The sequence below is a fragment of the Anabrus simplex genome, chromosome 5 (genome assembly GCF_040414725.1).
Source record: "Anabrus simplex isolate iqAnaSimp1 chromosome 5, ASM4041472v1, whole genome shotgun sequence".
Lineage (NCBI taxonomy): Eukaryota > Metazoa > Arthropoda > Insecta > Orthoptera > Tettigoniidae > Anabrus > Anabrus simplex.
The window spans coordinates 185,156,281-185,176,317 of NC_090269.1; the positions used below are offsets into that span (position 1 = coordinate 185,156,281).

The following is a 20,037-nucleotide window of genomic DNA, read 5'->3' on the forward strand; positions in this document are numbered from 1 at the left end:
CCTGCCTAGTTGTATCCCACGACTCAAACTCTCACGCTCCTCGCTGAGTCCGAGGGAAAACCCAACCCTGGAGGATAAACAGATTAAGAAAGATAGAAAGAATATAGAATTTATGATTAGAGAAATCTACAATTATTGGTTTAGTCTTTCACCAGATGGGCAAGAATACAAGAAAATTTATGAGACAATTCATTGTGGAGCAAAGCCTCTGTACATACTACAAATGGGTGCAACAAGGTGGCTTTCCATTGATCAAGAATCTTAGATGAATGGGGAGAGTTAAAATTACATCTATCTTATAAGATCAAAACGTAACACTGCTAAAATATTGTTTTCCATGTGCATGTACTGTGATAAATGAAGTAGATTTTATTTTGTATGTTTGAAATATACTGAAGTTCAGCACGCTGTTAAGGTGTTCAAATGAGAACAAACTGACCCCACCAAACTCTTGGAAATAGAATACTGATCTCTTCTGCAAGAATTGATATTTTTTCTGAGGACATAGAAAAACACCTTGATCATCCACCATACCTCAGATTTTCATTCAAAAAAGGATTAAATGAATCATCTTTTACAAGAGAAGACCAACAATGCATGAAGGAGTTGAGTGTGCGAGAGACACTTCAAGAACTACCAGTAGCAGAGAAGTTGGGCTTTGAAGAAATACAGATCAATCAAATTGTTCACCAGTGGTGCAACATAAACCCAATAAAATGGGAGTAGCCTTTCGGAGTGAAGTCGGACAATATCGCAATGCTGCAAATATAAATAAATATAGCAATCTCTGTGATCTGGTTGCTCACGGTGCTATGCCTACCGCATTCCAGTGCCAAGGTGGAGCAAGTTTTTAGTGACATGAACATTGTTAAAACAAAGTTATGCAATTGTCTCAGTCTAGATCGATATAAAGAGATGTGAAATCCTGTTTACTTCTGTTACAGAATCTTGCAGCTTTTTTACAAAAACCACTGGGACACTATTCTGAGTTGAACTTTCGCCATGGTAAATGATCTTACAACCTTCATCAATGTCTCTAGATTTCGAACCTTTGCATCTCGTTTCAGGGACACACGCAGTCTCGATGTTTTGGTTCTTCAGAGCATCTGCTAGCTCACAGTTCCTTCCAGTGAGGGTACCAATATGGATGGTAGCTAGTCATAAATGGTAGACTGTCTTCTTTAGCCTGCTTCATTTATGGGCAGGTAGGCTCTCTTCCCTCGTCACTTGGGCGTAGACGATTGGTATCACCTACAACCGTTTCCAAGTGATGAACCGGCACTGCAATCATGTTTCATTGATGTGAAAGAAAAAGGACTTCAACCAAAGTGTCGCTTCACTTCTTGCTGAAGAAATCTGCAAAAGGCCACCCCTAACCTAGAGTACAGATGCTTTTTGCAGCCGCTCCTAACCTGTAGTATAGACTCTGTATAAGAGATGAATATTGGAGCTGCACAGTCTGGGTACAGGCACACCTATCCTCAACATTTTACCTGCTGGTCTACGGCAGGTATTTCATTTCCCTCCAGTCACCCATATACAGGAAATACCACCTATCAGGCTCCTGGGGATGCACCCTCTAGGGGCTTCAGGCTTCCCTGAGGGAGAGACATATTATTTGCAAATGCAGCAAATTATTTTCCTATCAGTTAAGAGTAGACAGAAGGTTGAAGAGAGGGTTAGCAATGATAGGTAGCAGTCGAAGCCGGTGCTGATGAACCTTTCCTCCCATTTATAGAGACAATTTTTATTCTTATTAGAAATGTATTTTGTTTTCTCTTTGTTCTTTACAACCATCTGTCACCACCTCTCCCATAAGATATGGTTTGGAACTAGGAATCCCAATCTAGTGTTTTATTGCTTCCATTAATGAGCAAACTTCCTCTGTTTTGTAATTCAAGCCCAACGTAACAGAACAGAATTTATTCAGTCTTTATGTAAGTTACTTACAACAGGCATTGTCAAAGAAAAGAAAATAATAAATGTACATACACATACTCAGAATAATATGTAATTTCAGTATCAATCAGTCAAACAATATATAACAAATTCATTGATTTTGATGATGTGCTCTTATACTGAAAAAGAAGAATGATTAATCATTTTTAAAACTTACATCTGAGTATATTGAGTGGTAGTTCTTTTAGATCGGACAGTAATTTACTGAAGTTTTTTAACTGAACCATGAAATGGCTTGAATCTATCTTTTGTTGTCTATAAAGAGGTACATTGATTTGATTAACCTGTGAGGGGTCGCGTCCGGTTGTTTCAACCATTTCTGTTTATTTTGATCAATCCTTCTGCAAACACTCTTTGTTATACTTCCTACACCTCAGTACCTTTCAATGGACTCATCCACTCTTCTGTCACATCACTTTTATCCCTCTCCACTCCTTCAGTGAGTGACAAGCTGGCTATCCAGTCGTTTCATTCACACGAGACTCCTCACGTTACCCGTCTCCATTCTATTCAACCATACGCGACTCATGGCATAGACTTATTTATAATGCGAAAAGTGCACTGTTATCATTCATTGCTGGGTAGAGGGAGAAGGAGCATTGTCTAGATGTGTGTTTAATGAAATTAAACATAATTTTAAAAGCATTTTCCATAAACAGAACTTGAATTTTTATTTTCAATTTCATCAACCAAAAGCAATCTCATTATTATAATTATGTTAAAAAGGGTTTGTCTGTGTTTAAATAGTATTATATTATTATAACAATAAATAGCGTATTAAGAGTTTGGTGCTTTATTGATTTCCGGTCGAAACGACCGTACGCGACTCCTGACGTTACGCTCGGCATGCGACCCCTCGTGGGTTAAGTGACCTGGTATTTTATTTGTGGACATAACTTCCAAGACTGATTTTATCATTCTCCGTATATTGTATCATAAGAACGTGTGCAAAAGGACAACACTCTTATGAAGGTGGAAGGGCATTCTTAAGTGACATTAATGTTTAACAGAGACTACTTATTCCTAAACTTTCAGTGTGACTTTTTATTAAAAGTCAACATCATCCAGAATGTATGCATTATTGTGACTATAGCCTGTATAATTAATTGTAGCAACTGTATATTTGTATTTACCTCCATATAGCATTATTTTGTCCTTAAGTTTATGGTTAATGGGTTTTGTACATTTTATAATCAAACTAAATGATTATGTTGTTGTTGTTGTCATTGTTGTTGTTGTTGTTGTTGTTGTTGTTGTTGTACTGGAGGTACACCAACTCCGTGCATTTAAACTAAGTGCCTTTTAAAAGGCCATCTGTGATACAAACAGTGAAACCTCTAGTGAAAGAAGTTTGAATGTTTATCGTCAGATGTCTCTACTGTCGATTTATGTGGGGAGAGGATGGAAAATTAATTTTCAAGAGAAACTGTGTAGTCATTAGTTGGTAAAACAGAATTGTTTGTAGATTGTTTTTGGTGTTCTAAGGTTATCAGCACTTCTATCTCTTCCCACCAGCGTAAAATGTTAACCAATAATGAATTTTTGACATTTATATAATCAACCAATCTTTTTTTTTTTTACTTAATTCCTGTTGTTCCTTGAGGAACATAGGCCATCAACAAAGCATCTCCATCTGATCCTGTTACCAGCCAACCTCTTCACTTTTCTCCAGGTCTTGCCTTCTTCCATTGACTCCATGTGTACAGATCTTCAATACGTTTGTTTGGGCCTTCCTCTCCTCCTTTTACCCTGCGGGTTCCAATCCAGTCCCTCTCTCTCAATGGCTCCATTCCCTTTCCTCAACGTATGCCCTATCCATTTCCATTTCCGTCGCTTTATCTGTATGGCCATCTCGGTTTCACCCATTCTCCTCCATAGTTCATGATTGGAGATAACTTCCGACCAGTAGATGTTTAAAATCTTCCTTAAACAGCGGTTGACAAAGGTCTGCAACTTGGAGGTAATCACTTTAGTCATTTTCCAAGTCTCGGACCCATATAGTAGAACAGCCTTGACATTACTTCGGAAAATGCGAAATTTGGTCCTGATAGATATTTTGTTATTCTTCCATACCGGAGAGAGCCGAACAAAGGCACCATTTGCCTTTTGTATACGTTGAGAAACATCCTGTACTGCTCCTCCATCTTCGGTAACTACACTACCCAAGTAGATGAAACTATCCACATCCTCTATAGGTTCATCACTGAAGAATCAAATTTTTGGTTGTGTACAATGCTTCAGCCCAGAGAATTCTGGAACCTTCCTCTCCGCTATGAAAGTTGAGACCTTTAGGGCCATGTTGTCTTACAATCGCTCCAGTCCAGCAGTAGAGTGTGTTCATGGAGGAGGCAGGGGACATGCCTCTTCCATCTCTAGAAGGCCCTTCAGCTGAAGATAATGGCAGACATCTTTTAATCATGTAATAGTCTCAGAAACCTAACTCGAGGGGAAGGTTTGAAAAATTCTTTCTTAATGTAATCTTGCAGTGTAAATTTTCAATCTGGTTTAAGACCTTAATCTAACTTAGGGAATAACGAGTGGGAACCCTCTTCTATTCCCCTTCAACTTGGTATTGAGGTGACTATGGTTTTGTAAACCTTAAAAATTTTCCTTTTGTAATGTAAATCTTTCTCTCCATCTAGTCACTTAGGGCCATCAGCCCACATAGGGTTTTAGGTATTTTCTAGTGAATTTCAAGGAGTGCAAGTGTTCGCCTCCTAACATTTTGATTTCCAGCCAATCACTTTAACCTTTTCTTTTTTCTTACTAAGGCCAGGTAGAATGGGCACTTATTGCCTCTGTTAACTATTCTTATTCAATTTCCTATTTAATGTGATGTAGACTGTCGAGCAAATAAGACAGTGAAAACTGGTTGTTGTTAAACTAATGTAAAAGTTGAATTGTGCCTTTGAAAGATTAGTCTCCTAGGTCATTATGTGGGGCTAAGACGCTCTTTTCTAATGTTGCAAATTTTGGAGCCCAGTCTCTTTACTTGTAATTGATTGGAGCAGTTGTGCTCTTGGTAGTAACATAACATTTGAGCTATCTAACTCATCTCTTTAAGGTACCTGATTACTCTTAAATTTCAAATATTTATCGTTTTTGGAGATGTAGAGCTCCCCTTATGTATATCAAGTTGTTATTGTTTAACAAAGTTTAAAATATGAAAAAGAAAAAAAAAGGAAAGAAATAAAATGTCAAATTTTAGAGTTTTAAATTAAAATTTGATCTTTTCTCCATCCATCCATTCATGCCCACACCTTCTTACATCTCTTTAAACCTCATTATCCCCATAACAATTATTATCATCATCATCTACATATTTAAAACACTAGACTGATATTTGTTACAGAGAAAGTATAAAGTATTCTGATGAAACCCCTTGGTCTGTAGATTTGCAGAGTGTCTTTAAAAACATGAACCTTTCTTGCCATATACTTTTAAATTAATCAAGAAAAATGTAGCGTTCTGATTGGCCAAAGCGCTCACCAGTTCTTCAAGGAACACTGAGGCATGTGGCATGAAAGAAGAGGTGGAAGGAAATAAGCATGCATGTGCAGTCAGATGTCTTCATGGTCAGCTGTATTTCAGCTTCTTCCAGCCTGTGTTATAGCAAGTCACTTGGCTGAGAAGAAGCTATTCAGTACAATTTTACTGTCTCTTCTGTAGTTTTCCCTATATTTGCTAGCTTGAAGTGATATTTCCTTCTCCATGTCGTCTGGATGTATTCACAAAGACGCACACAAAATACTGTCAGTTGTATACCTTAATTTTATTTACAAACCGATATACTGTTGTCACACACATTAATAAACCACCATTTTGAACAACTGCCTATCGCGAAGCATAAGAAGAAGACTGCACCAGAGGCATGTCAACTACCAACTCAACAAAACCAGTTCACATACTTCAAACACTCACTAGCACGACTTCTACACAAGTCTCGTCAAAACAACTCCTGTTAGACAATAACTCTGCTCCACCATCGAGACAGTCTCTTTATATATATTGCCTGGCCAGGCTTCTAGAAGGATATGTCACAACATCACAACATATCTTCTCATGAATTCTAGAGTGTCTAATAGCATAATTTCAATGTAAGGATTGTTCTACATAGTTCTCGTCGTACATTTTGGATATTATGGTGCGTTGCACAATATTGTAGTGGATTATACAGTACATCATATATACCCTCCCCTCATGGCACTACAGCCCTTGAAGGGCCTTGGCCTACCAAGCGACCGCTGCTCAGCCTGAAGGCCTGCAGATTACGAGGTGCCATGTGGTCAGCATGACGAATCTTCTCGGCCATTATTCTTGGCTTTTGAGACCGGGGCCGCTATCTCACCATCAGATAGCTCCTCAATTTTAATCACGTAGGCTGAATGGACCTCGAACCAGCCCTCAGGTCCATGTAAAAATCCCTGACCTGGCTGGGAATCTAGCCCGGGGCCTCCACGTAAGAGGTAGACACGCTACCCCTACACCACAGGGCCGGCACATCATAGATACGGGCAATAATAATTTATATACTATTAATTACAGGTTCTTACATGAACTAAACTCATATTAATACATACATACAGTACATGTTTCATGACATAACCTCACAAATAATACAATCGTACATAAATAATAATAATACTAATACTAAATGGATATACTAATACTAAATGGATGTAAACACTTCACAGCCATAACCATAAAAATAATAATAATGATTCAAGCTCGATACTTGCATTATTTACCCATGGGTTAAAGAATATTGTTTCCAAGTTATCTCAGTCTATAACACTTGCATCAGTCTCTCCCTATATTTGTTAGCTTGACTGATTTTGGAGAAATTGTAATACTGAGGCTGTGAACTTTTCCATTCCAGTAGTTAGCGAAGTGAGTTGATCCTCTTTGTCATGCTAATGTGCTAATTTTCAATTTTGATTTGGCCAGCATCGTACTCATAACAAACCAGGAACAACTTTCAATTATTATTATTAAGATCACTGACGTGTTCCAACAAAAGAACATAAATGTTAAGAATGCCTTTTTCGTCGATGGTCCCTTGGACACTAGAAAACCATTTTTAAGGATATATAATATAAAAGTGCTTCAATTTAGGACTTCATATCATATAAGCAAATTGGACAGGAATAGTCGCTGTTTTGCTGCCCAGCTGTTGAACAGTGCACATTAAATTCAAATTTCCTATAAATTTAAAGGAGAATTTGGTGTCTGGATTAAAATTAAATTCCAAAGCAGCTAACAATATTCGATCAGCACGGCTCACTATGGGATAAAGCCCCAATAGCAAATTCTCATTTATTAAGGCATGTGAAGTATCTTCTAAATTATATCATAGGTAACAACATTCCATTCCTTCTGGTGGGAAAATTATTGTTCTTGGGGGAGATTTCGTAAAGGTTTTGCCTGGTTTGGCACTTGCTTATCGTCAAACAGTTATTTATTTATTTACTAGCTGATGTACCTGTGCTTTGGTATGGAATTCCACATTGTATATAGAATTCTAGGTTAGGTAGGGTACACATTGTGAGCAAGATTGTATTAAATTGCATAGCTTTTAATGTTATCCTAGAAACGTGACGGGGAAGTCACCAAACGTCTTTTCTTGTATGAAGACTGGATTAGGGAATTTTCATTGTAATGGTAGACCCATTTGCCTATCATCAGTCACAATCAGGTTGGGAAGTTTTCATTATAATGTCAGACACTCACCCTCCACTTGCCTTTTTACAATTTCAGAAAGACTGTCTTAGTAGTTTTCTCAACTGAAATGACATATGTCATTACAATGACGCCAGTAGGAGTGGCGCATTTAAAAGCAATGCTTTCATATGAAATACTCAATCAAATGAAAAACCACACATTTTCTCACTTTTAACGAACAGTACTACACTGTTGATCTAACGGTCCAAAGTTCCAGAGCTGGAATGACCAGGCTGCAGACAGGCGTGATACGAGAACACTCTTAGTCTTTTTTCGGCGGCAGGGGGGTGGAGAGGGGGTCGAATAGTGGAGAGTCCCAGGCAACAACTATGCCCTTTTGCTAATCTGTTTCCTAGGAGTACCCGATGATTTGGAAAACCTCAGTTTACTACACTGGTGGCAGAAAATTATATCTGATTTGGAGGCAAATTTTTCTCCAAGCCAGAGGAGAAACTCCTTCTTCACTGCTAATTTGGAATAAAATGAATGTAGAATTTAATAAAAATGAAGAGGAAAAAGCTTTTCTCAAGAAACAGTTCTTTTCAGGGTTGAATTTTGAGTTATTTAGTGAATTGTGGTGCTATAATTTGGAATAGGCCTAAACTGTAATTCTAGACCAGGTCATACAACTACTACTACTAAGTGAACCTCTGCCTTAAGATTGCACACTGCTCATTCAAAACAGCGCATCAGAGTAGGGTTTGAATAGCTGGAATACTATGATGAACCAGTGTGTTATGTACCAGCAGAATCAGAAAATGTATGAACCAGAGGAATGGCATGCTAAAGAAGACAGTTTTCTAACTTCCCAGCTATTTCCCACCAATATTCAGTCAGGCTGTTATACTTGGTATGTAGCAATAATTCCATCTATCGGAGTTGAGTGGCAGCATAAGAGACAAAGAATATCACAACAAACAAAGGTCAATGTAATGTTATTATTGATCAATGTTATGTGCTTTCTATATTGTAGGCCTTCACATTTAGTTTTTGCCTGATTCTGGAATACGTTAAAACTGAATACAACATAAATGATCGGAAGTTGTATTCTCTGTAACTTTTGTTAAGTAGTACTTTTCAATAGGACCATTAATATAGTTACTTAAAAATTTAATTTTATGCGCCTTCCCCTAAACTACAGTTTTATCCAGGGTGAATAAAATTGTTTATAGCTTAGACTGTAGTTCCTTATTTCCCCGACACTATGTACCGATTTTCATTAAATTCTGTTAACCCATTTTCTCGTAGATCGTTGTTGATATGGACTTAGCAACAAAAATACAAATTCATGAATATCTATGTTATCATAGCCAGTATGGTAAAAATGTGTAAGACATAAATGATCGGAAATTTAATTCTATATAATTTTAGGTATGTAGTATTTACTGATAGGACCACTAATAATATAAGTATTTGAGAATTAAATTTTAGTCCTTCCCGCAAACTACTATTTAATTCAATGTGAATAAAATGATTTATAGCCTAGATTGTAGTGGCTTATCCCCCAGCTGTACATACCGATTTTCATTAAATTCTCTTCAGCCGTTTTCTCGTGATGCATGCGCATACATATAGACAGACAGAAATTACGGAAAAGTAAAAAGTGAATTTCCTTGTTACTGTGGATATGACTGAGACAGAAATACCATTCTTTTGAAATTCTGAGCAATGTACAGACAAAATACTTATTTTATATATTTAGGTAACTGTATTAAATACTCTGCCATTTGACACATTGCTTACATAAAAATATGTGGGCAAAACCACAAAAAAATGGAATTCACTGATTTTTTAAATAAGAAATTGGTAACGGCAAGTACCCCCTCTGTAGATGGTACTGGATCAAATGTTAGTGAACTACCAGGCAGAATTTCAGTACATGATGATGTCATGATTGAAATTTACAACAAAACATTCTCTTCTGCGAAAGATGTCATCATTTTCTTGAAAGTTGCTGTTCTTAATTAATTAATTTGAAATTCATTGAGATTACACCCATTAGTTCAAAACCATACACTAACATCAACAGATTAATAGTGAAGATGAAAGCCAGCTACTTCAATTACAAACATAATTCTAAATTTCTTGGAATGAATGGTTTGCCTCTATGTATTCTTATCCTAAAAATTGGAGCCATCTGAACGTTTACCAACGTCTCCTATAGGAACCAGACACGGGCCTAATAGTAAGAAATATGTACGAAAACTGTTTAGATTTGAATATAATAAGTGGAGATAAAGCTGGATATCTGATAAAACACTTCCATTTTCTTTCAAGAGGCATAAATTTCCAATTTGTTTTCAGCCATGGCCAGTTAAATGTTGCAATGTCAACAGAGCGATATTAAGTTGCAGTAGTGCCAAAAGCTAATTATACAAGGAATGCACCAAGCAAGTAGCAGTGTGGTAGGGTCACGTAGCTATCAGTTTACATTTGGTAGATACTGTAGTGGGTTCAAACCCCACTGTCGGCAGCCCTGAAGACAGTTTTCCATGGTTTCCCGTTTTCACACCAGGAATATGCTGAGGCTGTAACTTAATTAAGGCCACGGTTTCTTCCTTCCCACTTTTAGCCAATTCCTATCCTATCATTGCCATAAGACCTACCCATGTCGATGCGACGTGAAGAAAATTGTAAAAAATTAAAGTACAAGGAAAGACGTATATAAAGAAATCATTCAATAAATATTTACCCCATTGACCATCATGCTTTGATGGTTTCATGTTATTATTATTATTATTATTATTATTATTATTATTATTATTGTTGTTGTTGTTGTTGTTGTTACGGGATTTTGGTGGTTCAGCAGAGGTAAAAGAAGGTGCGGGCTGGAATGGGTCTAACTACAAGTTCGAAAAATGAATTAAAATTTCAACAAAGGTTATATTTTCACAACTTAACAGTGATGACATAGAATTTGAAAACTTAACAAGTCAACAACAAGCCAAAATCACGTACAAAGAAATCACAAGATTTCAGGGGTCATTACAAGATCTGGGCTTCGAGCCCCAAGTATAATTTCTGAGCTCTCAGCTCACAACAACAAAAATACTAAAGGGCAGAACACCCTTAATTACATGGAGCATTAGCTCCCAACCTTACATCTCAAGCCTCTCTAAGGCTCTCTATCTGTCAAGCCTATTAAAGGCATACCCAACCTTACAAATCAATTGCCGCTACCGCACCAAATGAAACAGGGGTATTAGTACCCAATCTACTGGGCCTCGGCCGAAAAAGGACAGGATGATTAAATGACCCAAAATCCAAAATGACTGGAGGTGTAGCTTGCACTCCTACATTACACTATTAAAACCTACTCGGCTCTAGGCCGCTTACACAAGGGCTAATCCCATACTAGGGAGGTGACTCGTATAAGAAAACTTTATTACATTAAGAAAGAAGAAAATCGGTTATGAAAACGTAGTCACCTCAAAACAATATGAGTGGGAGCTCGAGAGGGTTAGGCACTCTCTATCCCAATTTGTAGTTAAAGAGACGGAATTTTTACCAAATGTCTTTACATTTTAAAGGTAGGTTACATGAGAAAAGTTTTGAACCTGCCCTGTGGGTTAAACTGCTGAGCTAGCAAGAAATAAAGTTATTAAACGGCCATTACCTTGTTGATGAACTGCTGCCCGAAGAAAGAGGCGCTTCCCACCCCCTGCTACATATTCACACACTAAGCAAGATGTCGATGGAGTGGCCACGAGCCATGAACCTCAGCAGTTTTATACCCACAAGGAAGCTTCGAGACCTTTCATGAAATAAAAGCGCCACACTCCCTCCCTTTATTGGCTAACATCAAAAGTTACACACAACATGAACAAGAAACCTAGGATTGGAGGAAAATTAATTTAGAAAATTCGGAATTGGCTGAATTCAAAACTGGCGGAAACAGAGATCAATATTGCCAACCCAAAAAATGAAAGAAAGAAATTTAACAAAGAACAAACTTATGGATACAAAGTTTCTTCAAAAACAGTCCCTTCACTTCGCACCAGAGTGCACAATCGTAGTCTTTTCTCAGTAGAGACATCTAGAAAAGAATGTCCACACTTCTTGATACAGGGCACTTCAAAATTACAAAAGTTACAGTGGTGACATCTTCTGGGCAACTGTAGAGTTGCTTCAGTTATTAAAGTTCAGGGTTTCTCCTGTAGGGGATTACTTGTAGGTGCACAATTTAAATTTGTGGGGTCGGGGTGTACCAACCGGTACAATTATTATTATTATTATTATTATTATTATTATTATTATTATTATTATTATTATTATTATTATTAAGAGAGACTAGATGGATAATCAAACATTCTATACATGAATTTTGAAAAGTAATGTGCATTTCACTCCAAGCCATTTTGACAAAAAAATGCAAAAGAATGATCAGTTTTATCCTGAAGTTTGTATTTGATGCAGACATATTCAACTGCATCCACATACTGTGTGATCTCTGGTAGAAGTGTCCCTCCACTCTCTAACAGCCTCTTCTGTGGGTGGATGAATGAGTAGAGATTTGGGACACCTTCACGACCTTAGTTTAAATAATTAGGTATTCCTGAAGATGGATGAACCAAATGGTCAGGACATAGGATCTGAGGTAGGAGAAACTAAGACATTATAGATCTTTATGAAGCGGGGCATAACACTTTTTTATTATCATTTACTTTACAATGCACAGATAGGTCTTATGGTGACGATTGGATAGCAGAGGCCTAGGAGGTGGAAGGAAATGGCCATGCCCTTAATTTATTAAGGTACAGCCCCAGCATTTGCCTGGTGTGAAAATGGGAAACCATGGAAAACCAGGGCTGTCGACAGTGGGGTTCAAACCCACTATCTCCTGGATGCATAACATTTTGGAAGTGTGTAAAACAAGAAGATTTCTACTCAGTTCAGAGTGATTTATGTGGAGAAAAAGAGCATGAAGCAGTACAGGTAGTATTATTCTGAAGAACAGATTGGCCAATTAGCAATACAAGATGTGGAGATTGTCCTTGTTCTTTCATGTTTTCATCTTTGTCTCCACTTTCTATTACCCACTCTTCCTATGCTGACCTCTGCCATTTCATTCATTCATTCTATTATCTGTTTCTATCAGACTTGATTTGACATTCTCTTAGCTTACATGTTTCTCAAAACATTAAAATTGTTATATTATATTACAACTTTTTTTTTTTTTTGTAATTGATAGTTATTTCAACATAAGTTTCTGTTATCAGATAGATTCGATACATTTTAGAACATCTGCGTAACCCACCCAAGAATACTTCCCAGTAGTCTGATTGTTTGTGCATGAGACAACTTGCAGTAAGGAGGAGTCTCATTATGTTTCAGCCAGAATTTCAACATCGGCACTCAAACACTCCATCGGTCTAGTCCAGCTCCTTGCACTAACATCTCAATCAGAAAGGAGGACCAATGTGACAAAGTTATATACAGTATGGTAATTACATGTCTAGATCTAATTAAGGTAAATCTTTGTTTAGGTGTAGTGGTAAACATCACAGAACGCCCTCAACTTCCCTGTAACAAGGCACCACAGTACAAGGTGACATGTTCGTTTGATGGCACCTATGGCCCTCGCCAGTGCAATGATGAACGGTGCTACTGCGTCACACCTGATGGCCAGGAGATAGCTCCATACCAAGTGCCCAGTCAAGATAAACTCAAAATGGAGTGTGGTAAGTGTATTGATTCTTCAGTGTTTCAAATGGGGTTGTAAATAGTGCGGCGGTTCAGCTGGGCTTCCCACCCAGACAGGCGAGGTTCGAATTTCTGGTCGATGGTGATGGTGGTAATTATTGTTTTGAGAGGAAGTATAACTGAGCAACCATCCTCTATCCAAGGTTGGAAACTTCACCAGGAAAGTCATGCGATATTCAGGCTGTGTGGTCAAAAATTGAATTTTTATTTTTATCCTTAATCTCTAATATAAGTCTTTGTGAAATATTTTACGCCTTTTGAAGAAAGTAACGTTAGTTCATTTGCTGAAGACATGGCTTCAAAGTGGCTATTTTGTGTGTTAAAGGTACATACACCGTGATGAAACTAATAATCGGAAGATATCAAAGTTCCTGTGCAACAACCCCTGTAGTAGTACCTTCAATTAGCAACAATTCTTATTTCAAAATTAAAAATGTTTTGTCAACCTTTTCAGATTTGAATAGCATTTTTAGTGAGAAAAATTTGTTATATTACCTTCAAAGTTGTTGCTATTTGAAGCGGCTCTTATTCTGAGCAGTAAGAAGGTTTGATTAAAAAATCGGTTCAGTGATATACCTGTGGAGTAAGTACCTTTCAGACTCTGCAAAATAGTAGCTATAAAAAAAAAAAAAAAAACACACACACACAGAGAGAGAGAGAGAGAGAGAGAGGCAAGAGAGTGCACAGTCACAGTCTTTTCCCCTCTCCTCCCTTACTGTACCCAACCTATTAGTAGCTCTACCTTTGTTAAACACAGCTCCCTCCTGCTGACTCATCCAGTCAGTCTACACTAGAGTCTTGACGAAACGGTAAAAATAATATTATCTCACCCACAGCGGCATGGCGGGATGGGGGACAGATTACTGGGGGTTAGAATCTCCCTCCCCACTATGGAATTTTTACATAAAGAATACCAACAGAAACTGACATAAAACAATAAACTAAATAAACTTTCAGAGACATAATTGTACAACCAACAGATCTATAATTCACTTGTATCAGTGTCCTTATAATGACAAGTCATTCATGACTCCATTGTGTTCTACCATCATTCTGTAACTACAACCCCCCCATTGGCCGATCCTGGCTACGTTACTGCTCACCCATTATGCTTTTCATTTGCTAATTTTCTGTTTGTGTTTTGTAATGGAGTTGCATTGGAGTTGACACATATAAAACTGTTTTTCATTTTATAATATTCACACTTTATTCGAGAATCCCACGAAAACATCGTCCTCGGTGGAAATCTTTCAAAAAGCCCGAGTTGCAAGGGCCACTTGGGAGAAATGAAAGCAAGTCTTAGCGAATGTTTAAAATAATTCTGTTCAATTGGAAGACATACATAACAGATTGTTTGGTGAAAGCACTGCCCCATCAAGTCATGATGCAAGTCGGTAAGTAAACTATTGTTGCAATTTATAAGCATAAGTTAATTAATTAATAAACCAGTAAAGTAACTGCTTAAAAGCACTTATTTTAATTCATGATCTCTGATGTATGAGGTACAAACGCCACCTCAGAGCTACAAGATGGGTACAGAATAGGATGGGATTAAAACTCTCATCTTCATATAGCTCCAGTTTCTACCCTGAAAGAATATCTTGACCAGGTATGATATTTATGTTACGCTATACAAAATAAAATTGCATAAAGCAAAATTTGTATTTGCAGTTTTGAATGTTTGCATTTTTTTTTAGGTACATGGGCATCATGGCTAAATTTGCAGGAGGGAAATGCATAAATTACTCTAGTGGAGGATCTTACTAGAGAAGATGTATATGTTCAGAGCTGAATCACAGTCTCTGGAAAAAACTGAACGGAAGCCCAGGTAGTGTTTTCAAGGCGAATATTCTCGGCAGAGAGAAAAGATGATTAAGAAGGAGATTGGCATTTTATCAAAAACCACCAGTAAATAAAAGAAGAACTGGAAAGTGTGATGAAAACTATGCACCACTAGCGCTGTTGCCCAACGTTGAAAATTAAGTCCTTGAAATAAGATGTAAAAACTTTTTGAAGGAAATGACCGATGAAGTATGAAATAGTAATCCCATTGAGGTTTTAACTCTTGGGCAACACACTAACCAGATGTGGCATGACCAAACAGTATATCGGTTGACAGCTTCCAAGTATGGTCCAGTCATTAAATGTTTACCTTATATCCCTTGTCACAATCTCATAAAAACAATTTTATATCCAAATATCTCACCTCAGTTGCCATCAGATTTGGAAGAGATAATGAGGATGCTATTATAAAACTGTATGAGAATAGAACTAGCAATATTGTCACTAGTGTGGGGTTCTTCGTGGACCAAGAACATCCATTCCTTGGAGCTAGTCCTGATGGTTTGGCTGCTTGTGATGGTGTTGTAGAAGTGAAATGCCTTGCCTCCATCACTGAGTCAGATTTAAGAAAAGAGGTGACTAAGGAAAAAAAAAAATTGTGTCTGGAACTTTCAGAAGGAAAATTGCAATTGAAGCGAAGCCACAACTACTTCTTCCAGGTTCAAGGTCAATTGAATATGAAAATTCACAGCTTGTTTCCTGTCATTTGGCCAGGTCAGTAATGGAAAGAATGAAGCTCCCATCTAGCGGTGAGGATAGGAAGTGTGCCAGCTGCCAAAGCCTGTCGCACTCCTCTGGGGCAATGGTTAATGACTGATAGATGAAATGAAATGATATTGGAGAGTGTTGCTGGAATGAAAGATGACAGTGATAACCGGAGTACCCGGAGAAAAACCTGTCCTGCCTCCACTTTGTCCCACACAAATGTCACATGTAGTGACTGGAATTTGAACCACGGAACCCAGTGGTGAGAGGCCGGTGCACTGCCGCCTGAGCCATGGAGGCTCTTCAAGGTCAACTGAATATCACCAGGAGAAAATGGTGCAATTTTGTAGTGTACATGAGGAAATAAAAACTCTTCACAGAGAGGATAGAAAAGGATGAGTTGTTATGTCAAAGAAGATTCTTCCAAAATTAGTATAATTTTATAAGGAGTGCATTTTGCCAGAAATTGCAGACAGTTTAATTGTTCGAGGCATGAAAATCCGAGATCCCACCTTTGTGCTAGAGGTACAGTGATGAAAAGAGTCAGCAGATACCAACAAATGAAAAAAGATGAAGAGATCAGACACCATCAAATAGGGCAAAAAAATTTGCATAAGGCTAGCTATTACGGTCGGGCGATATTCGTACGTACAGTCAGTCCAAAAAGTATTCGTCTACTTGCTGTTTTGCTAATGAAACCTATAGTATCTATAGACAGTGAAAAGCCGAAAATAAACAAAAAGCAAATGTAGTTGGATGGCGCATGGGTCAGTACAGCATTATTATACAAAATCAAAAGCAAAAAGAATATATTCAAAGCGATAACAAGAATAGCAAAACGTAAAAGCTCCGTTATTAGCTAGTTCATAAAGTATTAATCTACGCTTCGAATGGCTGTTTAAAACACGAGATTGGGGGTGAAACGTCATTCGTGATTCACGCACGCACTAGTGGCACTCTTGTGCAACTCTCAAACATGTTCTTGTTGTAAACGGCTCTGGAGACATGAAGGTTGTAAAATTGGTCGGAAAGGTAAAGAGACGAGCGTAACGGAGAGAAAACCCATCCTGTGCTTGCATAATCAGTGCAAATGGTCCTATGCAATTGCAGATCTAGTGGGCATACCTCGATCAATGGTTCAGTCGATGGTGGATCGCATCTGCACAACAAATACATTCCGAAACAAGCCATGGAATGGTCGTCCTCGGGCACTGACCGATCAAGACGAAAGATTTATTACGCGAGAAATCAAGACAAATCCAAGACTTAGTGCACCGAAGTTGGCTGGTGAGCTGGATAGGGGAGGCACAAAGATATGTATTAACACAGTAAGGAACAGTAACAAAATGGGTATAATGGCCAGGAATCTCGAAAGAAATGTTGGGTGAATGCAACGAATCGCAAGAAACAGCTTTCTTTTGCCAAAGAACATATATTTAAGGCTGAGGACTTCAGAAATAAAGTCATATTTTTGGATGAAAGCAATTACAACATACTTGGGTCAGATGGCAGGCGAATGGTTTGGCAGAAGAAAAATATGGAGATGCAGTCGCAGAACCTTGTGCCAGTGAAACACGGTGGGGGTTCCCTCATGGTGTGAGGGTGCATGAGTGCAGCAGGTGTTGGACAATTACATGTCATAGAAGGAACAAACGATCACAAGATGTAGATAAATATTTTAAAGGAAAATTTGAACATTAGTGCCAAAAAATTGAGTCTGCAAGGCATGTGCATCTTTCAACAGGACAATGATCCGAAGCACACAGCTCTAAATACTAAACTGTGGCTATTATATAAGACCCCGAAAGAACTAAATACACCCCCTCAGAGCCCCAATAGAATACCTGTGGAAATTGCTGGAAGATAACATCAGGAAAAGGCGAATTTCTAGCAAGAACAACATGAAAAAAGCTCTGCAAGACGAATGGGACATAATTCCATCCTCCACCACGGCTAACTTGGTCTGCTCCATGCTGCATCAAATAATTTCTGTTGTTATGTACAGTATGGACGAATACTTTATGATCTGGTGAAAAAGTGCATTTTTACGTTTTGTTATACGTTATTTGTTTTTGTTTAGAATGTAGTTTTTTTTTTTTTTTTTTGTAATAGTAATGATAAATAGACCAATGACCAATGTGCTGCTCAAGAGGATTGTTCGTCTGCTTATTTTTGTCTTCCCATGCCCTATAAACATATTTCTGTTGCAAAAATGCAAATAGACCAATACTTTTTGGATGCACTGTAAGTTGTTCAGAAGTTGATGTGTGGGACCGAGGAAAATGTCGTCCCCTGCATAAGCGTTATAATACGGCGAAGAAGAGGAAGAAGAAGAAGGTGCAAGTCGGTAAAACTCTTCAAAAATTGATGTGATGCTTTATTATTCTGAGATGGTTAATACTGAAAGGTTTTGTTAATATAGCACAATCTTCTTCTACCGCTCATCCCACATCTGTGAGATCGCGGATGCGAACTGTGTTGTACAGGTGAATTTGGTCCTGTTTCACGGCTGGATGCCCTTCCTGACACCAACCCTATATGGAGGGCTGTAATCACTACTGCGTTTTTCTGCGGTGGTTGGTAGTGTAGTGCATTGTCTGAATATGAAGAGGAGAGTGTTGGGACAAACGCAAACACCCAGCTCCCAAGCCAGAAGAATTAAACAGATGTGATTAAAATCCCTGACCCGGCCAGGAATTGAACCCGGGACCCTCTAAGGCCTCAGCGCTGACCATTTGGCCAATGACTCAGACTTAATATAGCACAATATAAAATGCAAATATGTAAATAAAGTAATAAAATAATTTTTCAGGAAAATATTTGCTCATAATAACATATGTGGTGTTTCGTTACAGAATGTTAAAAGTTATTTTCCTTTCTTAATCTGTTTATCCTCCAGGACTGGTTTTCCCCTCAGACTTAGCGAGGGATCCTACCTCTACTGCCTTAAGGGCAGTGTCCTGGAGTGTGAGAATTTGGGTCAGGTGGATAAAACTGAGAAGGAGGACCAGTACCTCACCCAGGCGTCCTCACCTGCTATACTGAACAGGGGCGTTGTTGGGGATGGGAAGATCAGAATGGATAGATAAGGATGAGGGAAGGAAATGCCCGTGGCCTTAAGTTAGGTACCATCCCGGCATTTTTCTGGAGGAGAAGTGGGAAACTATGGAAAACCACAGAAAACCACTTTGTGGATGGCTGAGGAGGGAATCAAGCCCCCTCTACTCAGTTGATCTCCTGAGGCTGAATGGACCCCGTTCCAGCCCTTGTACCAATTTTTAAATTTTGTGGTAGAGTATGGAATAGAACCCGGGCCTCCAGGAAGTGGCAGCTAATCACAGTAATCACTACACTACAGAGGCAGACTAAAAATGATTATACTTTATAGAATCAAAAATGATTATACTTTATAGAATCCTTAAGTTACAATCATAGAATATAATGCTTATGATCAATAGAACTTTATTAGAGTTGTAATCTTCATAATCATAATATATCATAATACATGCTGATATATCTTTTTATTGGGTTGGATGGAGAGAGAGTGTCTAGTACACAAATTGATCATATGGCTCGTAAAGCAGACCTAGTGTATGACTGAGAATCAAGGCAACTCAAACACAAATAGAGAGACAGACATTGAGGGTTGAAGAGAAGCAGTAGGGGGGTAAGGGAAGGGTTGTGCAAGTCACTAACACACATGCAATGGCTGGCGAGCGGTAACAGTGCTGCCATCTCTTGCCTTGTCATCGACAGCAGAAGGGCATCCAGAAACCCCAGCAAATCCTGGCTGAAACTGAACATGAGTGAAGGTGGTTCCAGCATCCCCAGAAATACCTGAATAAGCTATCGAAAATTAGTGTTTCAGTTCTGATACAAAAGATTAAGAAGGCTCAGCTAACCAAAATCTAGGACCCATTTGCATGGAGTTAAGTTTTCAGTTTAGTTTATGTAGGCATCAACTTCATACAGTTTGTATTACTAAAATACAGTCTCGAAATTTCACAAATACATGAGAGACTCAAATTAGAAGTCCCTAAGCTGAAGGTACTCAAGCTCATGAGGATGATTATGATAAGCAGGTAGAATTCTAAGCAAGTTTGTGGT

General features: G+C 38.2%; 1 protein-coding gene across 2 annotated transcripts in view; it reads left to right on the forward strand.

Moving 5' to 3' along the window:
- The window catches only part of LOC136873893 (uncharacterized), a 145,434-nt gene that overhangs the window by 114,804 nt on the left and 10,593 nt on the right, over positions 1-20,037 (forward strand). For both annotated transcript variants that reach the window (XM_067147214.2, XM_067147215.2), the window contains exon 4: positions 13,167-13,361. In XM_067147214.2, the coding sequence (XP_067003315.2) occupies positions 13,167-13,361 (195 nt within the window). The remainder of the gene's footprint in view (positions 1-13,166; positions 13,362-20,037) is intronic.